General features: G+C 43.3%; 1 protein-coding gene across 1 annotated transcript; it reads right to left on the bottom strand.

The window, feature by feature from the left end:
* Positions 1 to 3,058: 3,058 nt before the first annotated feature.
* LOC104532776 (potassium voltage-gated channel subfamily G member 2-like) lies at positions 3,059 to 4,008 on the bottom strand. The gene has a single exon (XM_029087491.1). The coding sequence runs from the start codon at positions 3,947 to 3,949 to the stop codon at positions 3,059 to 3,061; it is 891 nt and encodes a 296-aa protein (XP_028943324.1). The 5' UTR covers positions 3,950 to 4,008.
* Between the last annotated feature and the right edge of the window lie 6,187 nt (positions 4,009 to 10,195).

Here is a 10,195-nt window from a genome sequence, read left to right on the forward strand (position 1 = left end):
GTCCCTTCAACCCCAGCCAGTCTGTGATTCTCTCTGCACCGGTTATTCGATGAGCTGCAGCAGCTTTCTAAGCCACCTACAGATGACACACAAGGAGTTGGCAGCCTAGGTCTCTGCTCATACAAGCAATTCCACATGGGCAGATGTCTAACTCCTTCCCCAGCCTTACTGAAAAGATCTACATGGGTACTCACCTCCCTTTGTGCAGGACCAAAATCAGTCAGTGTCTATGACTCCTGGCATGACTGCTTACAACTCAAAGAGTGTTGACCTGAATTGTTTCAGCAGCATGAGAGGAACATTGGGGATGAATGAAGCTATGTAAGATGTGATCCATCACCTGGCCCCTGAGCTAGAGAACCATCTTTGTCTCCCTTTTCCCTGTGGAAAGGGCAGAAGAAAACCTATCTGCAGGAGCCATGGGCTTTTAGGATTTAAGGGCACAGAAAAACATCAGATCCTTTATTCTTATCTCCTCTGTATTGCAAGCATTTCACCTTTGCAACTTGAACTCAAATCAGTAATTTACTTTTGATTGGAGTGTTTAGCTGAAGGCTACCTTCCAAAAGGGCACTGAGCTTTGAACTGAAAACAGAAAAAAATACAAAATCTATTCATTTTCTTCTTAGTCTGCACTAGTAATTAATCACTGCAATATTAAATATTGGCACCTAGTTTCTCATATGAATTTATCAGGATTCAACTTTTAACCATGCACTCTTTTTTAACCAAGCCTCCTCTCCCTGCTTAATTTAAAGGTCTTTGAGATGATACAGTTCTCCTCCCCCCATAAAAAACATCTAGTTGCCTAATCTACTCACCTTCCTTTCGATAATCTAAACCAACTGAAATGTTCAAGCTCCTTACTGTACAGTATTTTCTCCAAGTGTCTAAGGTTTATATGTTTTTTCACCTTCTCCAATTTTTCAAACACCATTTAAAAATACAAAGTGAGAACTGACTGCAGTATCCTAGTGTCAGTCTCACCAATGCTGCATAGAGGCACAAAATCATCTTCCAGCTTCTAATCACTACTCCCCAGCTTAGCTATTCAAGGATCACCTTAACCCTGTGGACTTTATCCTGCCATAGGAACTGGCATTCAGTTCCTTGTACCCTAAATCCTATTTAGAGTCTCATTTTGGGCATCAGACTCTCTACTTTTGCAAGAGCAAGTCTGCATTCATCTTCATGGTACAATGTTGCATTGGACTATGAAAATGTGCTCCTTTTAATGGCCCCAGCTTACCCAGAAATCCAGGCTTCTCATATGCTTGCTTTAACCTCGTTATTACTCTGTTCCACTCAACAAATATTATTAAGCCTACTATTATGAATCCCTATTTATGTCCAGATCATTAGTAAAAATACAGGGTGCCTAAACTCTGGTAATTTTGAAAGCAATTGTTCAGCTCCCACTTAAACCGAGGCACACCTAAACACTAAATACATCTCAGTGTTCAACAGTAAAACATCCCTTGAGCTTAAAATTCCAGCATACTGGAGCACTGTTGGTTAATTACAGTATAAGGCATGTGGTTTGGAAATGATCTTTTTAAAAAATTATTAGGACAATATAGTTTTTTCCCTGGCGACCAACGCCAGGAGCAGAGGAAATGGCAGGAAGATGTGGCAGGGGAGGTTGAGGTTGGCCATGAGGAAAAGGTTCTTGAGGCAGAGGGTGGTGGAGCACTGGAACAGGCTCCCCAGGGAGGTGCTCATGGCACCAAGCCTGACAAGATTCCAAAGCATTTGGCCAAGGCCCTCAGACACATGGTCTGAATGTTGGGACTGTCCTGTGCAGGTACAGGAGTTGGACTCGATGATCCTTGTGGGTCCCTTCCAACAACATTTTATGATTCTATGATTTTAACTAGTACCCAGTACTACTACCCTCAAATTTTAGATCATAAAAAGCCTTTAAAACATAGATCTTACAGGAAATCAAGTCTCAAACAATGTGCCAAATATTTTGTCTTTTTTCCTGGCTGCCACTGAATAAGTCTGATTCCAACCTGAACAACTCCATTTGATATCTAAACCTGAGCACACCTCGCGGGCACACGAGGCACTCACTCAAAGGCAGGGGTCTCTCTGGAGTCGCCGGACCCATTTTCCATCAGCACCCTTTTTACTTTCAACACTACAAACCAGCAAATGCCTCCTGACAGGTAATGACCACTCTCTTTTCTGCTCATGGCAGTGAGCAATGAGCCGTTCAGCACCTGGGTGATGGCCCACAAGAAGGGTTCTGCTTCCAGGAGAGCTCAGCCCTCAGCAGAGAGGCAGAACTTCGCAAGGTCAACTACTGTCTTAGTAGCTGAAGTTCACAATCACATTAAATGACCACAGAGCTGGAAGATAAGCCCAAATATTCAGTGTCAAGCTTGGATTTCAGTAAAACTAAAGAGGCCATGAACTCTTGGGAAAGTCCCAAGCCCCTTAGATTGCATTTCAGCATATATTTAATGTAAATGTAAATGTCCTCCTCTATCGATCTTCAGATGAGCTCTCACTGGACTACATACAGCTAATCCTGGGAAACTGAACCGCCTGCACAAATATGGGACTAAACCCTTAGGAAATTTGTTGAACTAAAAAATAAACAAAATCTCCAAAGGACTTGATTTTCAAGGGCATGAAGCATCAACAGCTTCCACTTGAGAATACTAAGAATGTCTGAAAATTGGGACAAGTGCTTTGTTCCTGCTGTCAATTTGCTGCCTCAGCTTCCCTGCCCCTTTCCTCATCCACAGCATCAAAACATTTTCGATGTGGTTTTTACAGTGGGCTTCTGAGTGTCCATTCAAAGTAGTATGTTAAAGTACCTCTAAGGAAAACTGATCTGTTAGCTCTTAACCTAACTTCAAAACATGAAGCCTCAAGCAAGGCTGATTTTTATACCCACATCAGCTAGTCTGTCATCTGGTTTGAGATGTCAGAAAACAAATCTGTTGGGTATAGCTGTCTGCTGGGGTGAACCAGCAAAGCTGTGGTGGCAGGGCAGAGTTTGGCCCCATCTTCCTGCAGTATTAAGTGACACAACGTTTTCCATGCTCTACCCTGGCCAGCCCTTCACCTCATAAACACCAAACGCAATACCTGCATGATTGCTGGGCTGACTTTGCCCGTCACCTTCCCTGAGGAGACAACACTGCAAAACACGCTTGATGCTGAGAAAAGCAGCACTCACCCGATCTTCTTCTTCTCTAACATCTGGCATGGTGCTGATGCAGAGGCTGACTGCAGTGATGGCAACAAAAGAGATTGAAATACACGCAAAGATCTTTCCTGGGATCCCTGAGTGGGGGTTCTCCACCATATCCCTGAGCTTTCGCATGCACAAACTCAATCGGCTACTGTCCTGGAAGGCACATTGCGTAGTTTCACTAAACACCATCTCCCCTTCATACAGTCTGGCCTCAGCTGCCTCCTCCTCTTTCTGTCGCAGTCTCTTTTTACAGCACCACTCCAGGTGGTCTTCTTCTATCCCCCAGTACACAAGCTCCTCCTGAAAAGAAAGAGCACACATCTCCCTGAGAAGCCTCAGCTTCCCAGCTGTCAGGAAAGTCATGATTGTCCTGAAGGCACTAGGATTACGGTCAAAAAAAAATTCATTGCAGCTAACATCATAATCATCGCAGATGTTCATGATCTCATCATAATTGTTGCAAGATTTGAGCTTCCCAAGCCTGGTCAAGGGGCAGTTCTCCAAGGTGGTCCATGGAACTTTGTATTTAATACCACCTACGTTGATGATCACAAACCTAGTCCGGTCATCCAGGCGGGCTAAGTAGCACAAGTCTTCCCCAGGGTGTAAGAGTTTGGCCTTTTTGTAGTATAATCCTTTCTTGGTTTGCACTTCACACAGGTTTTCCAAGTTATTGAAGGAGTAGGAGCTGAACTCAGGATCTGCATTCCCAGTGAGCAATGCCATGTCGTGATACATTCATTGAGTCCATAAGGGGGTCGAGGCTACTCAAAGAAATGCATCTGCAGTGTGACTGGAGATTCAATCTGTAAAACAGAATTTTAAAATTACAATGAAATTAGAGCATTGATAGAGGAAAAACAATCTTATCCTCTCAATCCCAAGAAACTTTTCTCCATGGCATTATTTTTTCCTCTATTATTTTATGACTATCTTTGCTTGACAGTCACTTGGGGAAAGAACTTAAACTGCAGTAAGGTCAGAAGTCATGTTGATATTTCTAGAAGGTTTAGTCAGTAAGGGAATGGAAACAAAACCCGTGTATTATTTTCAGAAATTTCTTTTCTAGAGGTTCAGGATATATCCTGGAGATCAGTGGCTACAGGAAGGGAAAATGGGTCTTTTGGATAAATAGCAATTTACATTTTAGCAACTTAATAAAGAAACTTAGTTGCAAAGGTTTTTTTATTATTTTGGCCCATCTACATAATGTTTCTACAGTGTGAGGATAAAGTGTGTCCTTGTGACCAGGAAGGCCAACAGTGTCCTGGGGGGCATTAAAAAGAGCGTGGCCAGCAGATCAAGGGAGGTTCTCCTCCCCCTCTGCTCTGCCCTGCTGAGGCCACATCTGGAGTATTGTGTCCAGTTCTGGGCAGTTCAAGAGGAACAGGGATCTTCTGGAGAGAGTCCAGCAGAGGCCACAGAGATGATGAGGGGCTGAAGCATCTGCCTGACGAGGAGAGGCTGAGAGAGCTGGGACTGTTCAGCCTGGAGAAGAGCAGCCTGAGAGGGGATCTGATCAATGTCTAGAAATAGCTGAAATGTGGGGGCCAAATGGATGGGGCCGGGCTCTTTTTGGTGGTGCCCAGTGACAGGACAAGGGGCAATGGGCACAAACTGGAACACCAGAAGTTCCAGACAAACTTAAGGAAAAACTTCTTTACTGTGAGGGTGTCGGAGCCCTGGGACAGGCTGCCCAGAGATGTTCCAAACCCACCTGGACATGATTTGGCAGGGGGGTTGGACTGGATGATCTCCTGAGGTCCCTTCCAACCCCCACCATTCTGTGATTCTGTGATAAAATGGATACCTACAGTACAGTCAGAAAGGGAATTGCAGAAACACTGCTGATTCCCAGTTTAAATTTACCAAGCTCAGGTACCAACAGCAGTGAATATCTGGGAGCTCAGAACAGCCAGCACCCAGGCACGTTTGGGTGCTTGAACACAAAGTGTGTGCTACCAAGATTCACTTGCTGCCGGATTATAGCTATACTGGGCACGGCTACCTCAACTGCCCCACTTCTAACGGCTGGAAAGTTTTTATTCTCGTGGTGGGATGCCTGTTGTCCCAGCTAGTGACATCTCCTGCAGGGAGGTGCACATCTTGGGTCTGAGCAGAGACCAGGGCTTGCCCAGGACCCTGGATCTTCTAGAGGGTCTGTTGCCTGTGGGAGGTGGCAGGGTGCCGAGCAGTCTAGGAGCACCTCTGAAATGGGAGACTGAACCTCAGAACGAAGCAGAGCTGGAAGCAAGCTGCCTGCTGCTCTTTCTTCTGGATAATGCAAAACCCAACCGGTCACATTGAGCAGAATTATGCACATTATGCATAATTCCAGAATTTAATTTGTGCCTTCTGCTTACCCCTCCTTTACCACACCACAATCCATAGATCTCCTGAACACATTTTTTTTACCTGCCACATTGCTTCTTCACTTTCTCTAGAGCTCTGCACCCAGGTTCTCCAAGGCTGTCTCTCCAAAGCAGTACTAGGATATCTTGAAATGCTACTCTGTAATTGCACTAGTGAATCACCCAAAACTTCCTGAATATGAATCAATATGCTCAAATATGAAGTAGGAAGCAAGAAATCTGTGTAGGACTGTTGAGAGTCCACACAAAAGACCTGGACTAAGAATGGATGCAGTGATGGGGAAGAATCTTAACCAGAGGACGTAGAAACCTTACAAGCTGACAACAGACAGGAGAAAAGGCTGAGTTGTGAAGGATAGTCTGAGGTTATTGATGACAGGATGGTGACCATGAGGCAGCAACTCCATAATTTATAAGCAACATTCTCCAATTCCCTTTCAATCTCATGCCTCAGCCTGGAGAGAACACTGAACAAGTGGGCACTAGGAAAAACTGGAGAGCACACACATTCGAAGACATTTCCAGCACAGCATCGTCCTCTATCCATAATTAACTCACTACCTCTTAACTCATTAGACTTGGTCAAGGCAATCTCCGACAGAAACCAGTGAATACTTGCTACTCACAGCCCTTAGTCACCCTCTAATATTCTTACCAAGCAGATTCCAACAACAGAATCACAGCAATAGCAGTGGCATTAATCAACATTTCTGCGAGGATCCAGCTCCTGAATTTTAGAAAGGAATTTATGTTGGATATTTGTAAAAAGTCAGAGAAAGGCTGGTTTACATACAAAAACTAAAGATACTTTTCAGCACTGTGAAAATTTCAGAACTAATGATGCCAAAATCGCTCCAATTTCATTTGGGGCAAAAAAATAATTGTTCAAATATCTCTTTATATGGGTCAAGATGAACATGAGAGAAAAACTCCTTCGTCGGCTAAGGGCCAGCAAAGGGCAGGAGGCTGCAGCGTGCGTTCTGAGAAATGGGAGCTTTTACAGCACAGGCCTGAGTGCAGCTGGGACTGCAAATACCATTACTGTCATGACGAGAGCACACCGTCAGCACCGCGCACGCTTGAAGGATTTCATCTCTTGTTGCTTTTTGCTGGTAAGATAAAATATTCACTGCCACTATCAGGGCGCTGTGCTTTTGTTTGCATGCCTCACTTGTCACACAAGTCAACGTACAAAAAGTAGTTTACATTGTTTTGACATCAAGGCTAGGAATTGCTTTTCTCCTCTCCCCTGTGCTGTTGCATAAAAGGGCCAGATATGTTACACAGAATTATTTTGAATCTAATCTCACAGGTACTTCTTCCTTCTTCATAAAGCAGCTAACTCAAAGTGGAAATCTGTAAGCATGTTGTTTATTCCAAAATCTCTGAATTACAGAGGGTTAGGATTTTATTTTGTGGATATAAAATGATGTTGATTAAATGGAAAGCTTAAGGAAGCAGCTATTCATTTTTTTGTATCATCAGTGGATAAACAGAAAGTGATATGGAAGCAGTTACTGATAGAATCACACAATGGTTTGGGTTGGAAGGGACCTTAAAGATCATCCAGTCCCAACCCCCCTGCCATCAGCAGGGACACCTTCCACTAGACCAGGTTGCTCAAAGCCTCATCCAACCTGGCCTTGAACACTTCCAGGGAGGAGCAGCCACAGCTTCTCTGGGCAACCTGGGCCAGTGTCTCACCACCCTCACAGCAAAGAATTTCTTCCTCAGATCTCATCTCCATCTCCCTTCTTTCAGTTGATGGTACTGCCTGTGGGTTTAACGGGTTGATTCTGGACAGTACTGGTAGCACCAGATGCTGGAACTTAGGAACTAAAGTGAATTTTCTGACCTCACACTTCAAGATCCCAGGATCCATAATAGTACATGTCATTAGTTGGCAGCCTTCATTTCGGAAAGTTCAGCTAGAAAGAGAAGCATGTGAAGAGAGTCGTACGCATTATTCTCCTTAGCATCTCTGCGAGGTGGTTGTCCTAGACCAGGGCAGTGGAACAGCTTTAACTGCCACTTTAACTGTCCTACAGACAAACAGAATGCATCATCACTGTGGGCTCCCAATTTGGCATCTATCCTGAGAAGTAAATTAAGCCTGGAAGGTCTGTTTCTGATCTTATGCGCATGGAATGTATCATGGCCTTCACTGAATATTAAGGGGTGTTTCAAAATTATGTGCCTCTTAAAATACTCTCTGCATGCCAAGGTTATCTAATGTATGCACATGCCTACAGCAAAGCATCCCAGTGAAGATTAACTTTAAAAGCCAATACTTCCAGAAATGATACTACATTATCATCCAGTTGGCATTTCTACCATTTAATCTGACGCGTGGGTGGGTGCAAGACAGACAGAGCATTAAAACACGATCTGTAATCAACTGCTCATTGCAGGGACACAGGGCAGAATTCCACTCTGAATTTGTTGTTCATCATTTTAAAACGCTGTGGGAGAAATGCTGTATAAATGTGTTAGTCTGATGATTATGCACAGGCTGGGTCATACATATTGTGGATTCTTTTCTTGTTTAAGTAGAGTCAAACGTTTTTTATTCGCTAAGAAGTATTTTCTTTGGCCATCTATGTATGCAAACGTGTAATGTCTACACAGACACACACACAAGTTCACCCAAATTCTGTCAACAGCAGAAAGCTGAGATCTTTCAAATACAAGTATTTCTCATCAAAGAAATTTTAAAGATTAAATAAATGTTAAATAAATTCTTTCTTTAAAGAAATTTTAAAGATTAAATAATAAAGATTAAATAAATAAATCATTTTAAAGATTAAATAAATGTCAGAAGCATACAACTGCTTCATAATCTCCTTTTTGGTGAATTATTTTCTCCGTGGAGAGGGGGCTATTTCCCCACTTGTTGCCTTTTCACCTTGCCTGCTCCCATCACTGTTCTTCACACAAACACCCTCCACCACTCTGCTTTATCAGTATTGTTGCATCTCTGTCATACATGGCTTTGCACATGGCTCCAATTGTCTCAAGTTTCTTTGAGTAAGAATGAAAAACAGGGCAAAATCATCCCTGCCAACAGGCTGGCCAGGCTGGTGAGGAGAGCTTTAAAATAATGATGATGGGGAGGAAGCGGTGGAGCAAAGAATGCAAGGGGACACGGCTAGGAGAGACCTTGTGATGAGGAGAAGGCTGAAGGTGTCCATGTCAAACGTATGGAGGTAAATGAGGGTACACTTACAGGAAAGTGTGATGGGCAGAGTGCTCAGACCTTTTCTGAAGTTGCTGAATGCCAATGCACGGAGCCAGGGGAGCAAACAGGAAGAATTCAGAGGTCTGCGTGCAGTTGCACAGGAGAAACTGGTACTATGAGGGTGGTCAAACACCAGAACAGGATGCCGAGAGGCTGTGGAGTCTCCATCCTTGGGGATATTCAAAACCTATTCTGAGGACCTTGCCCTAGCAGATGCTGCTTTGAGCAGTGAGGGTTAAACTAAATGAACTTTGGTGGTCCTTTCCTACCTCAAGTACGTGATTTTGTGAACAGTCTCTTTTTAACTGCTGGTGTAAATTACAAAGTACTGAAGGTTTACAGTTGTACTATGGTAGCAAGAGGAAGCCATGAGGCTTTTTAGCAATTAATATTTTAAGATTTTCCTTGTGACATGAAACACACTTTGACAGAGAACAGGTTATCGTGTCAAAATTTAAAGCCACAGACATGAAACATAGATTAAGGTGACCACAAGATGTTTCCTCTCCAGTCCAATAAGAGTTGAGTCAGTGAATCCATTCTGCAGTGCTCAGTAATTTCCAGTCAGGGGTGTGCTGGAACCTGACATTGCTGTCTAGGACCAAAGCAATTCCCACTTCTTACCATGACGTGGTTCATAACTTACAACAGGCACAATTATTTTAATAGTAAAGCTTACACTTGCAATTGACCATACATTTGGTGGTATTGCAGCTAATGCTTTAGATGGAGAGGCTCAGGAGATCCATGTTACTCTTGTACTTACTACATTTTGGTAGAACTTGGACTGTTAGCTATGAGTCCCTGCCAGGCACTGTGGAAACATCAAGACAGGAGAGCACCTGCCCATGAGGCTTACAAAATACAGAACAGATGGGGTGCAACCAACACACAGATTTAAAAAAAAAAAACAAACAAAAAAGGGAAATGAGACTGAGAGGATATGGAAACAATAAAACAGACACAACAAAATCTTCACCAGATTCAGGGGAATTAGCTTCCGAGTTTGTCCACGCTGAACATGAATATGGCTCTCTACATACTTGTTATCACAGAATTATAGACTCATTTAGGTTAGAAAAGATGTTTAAGATCATCAAGTCCAACCATAAACCAAACACTGCCAAGTCCACTTCTAAACCACTTCCCCAAGCACCACATCTACCTGTCTGTTAAATCCCACCAGGGAAGGTGACTCCACCACCTCCCTGGGCAGCCTGTTCCAATGCTTGACAACTCTTTCAGTGAAAAAGTTTTTCCTCATAACCATGTAGGAAGAAGTCCCGAAATATTCACGGAGTCCTCATGGAGGTAAGAGTGAACTTTCGCAAGAGGTTTATTATCTTGAAACAACACACTTTTATAGGGTTCTAC

The sequence above is a fragment of the Antrostomus carolinensis genome, unplaced genomic scaffold (assembly GCF_000700745.2).
Source record: "Antrostomus carolinensis isolate BGI_N321 unplaced genomic scaffold, ASM70074v2 scaffold39731, whole genome shotgun sequence".
NCBI lineage: Eukaryota > Metazoa > Chordata > Aves > Caprimulgiformes > Caprimulgidae > Antrostomus > Antrostomus carolinensis.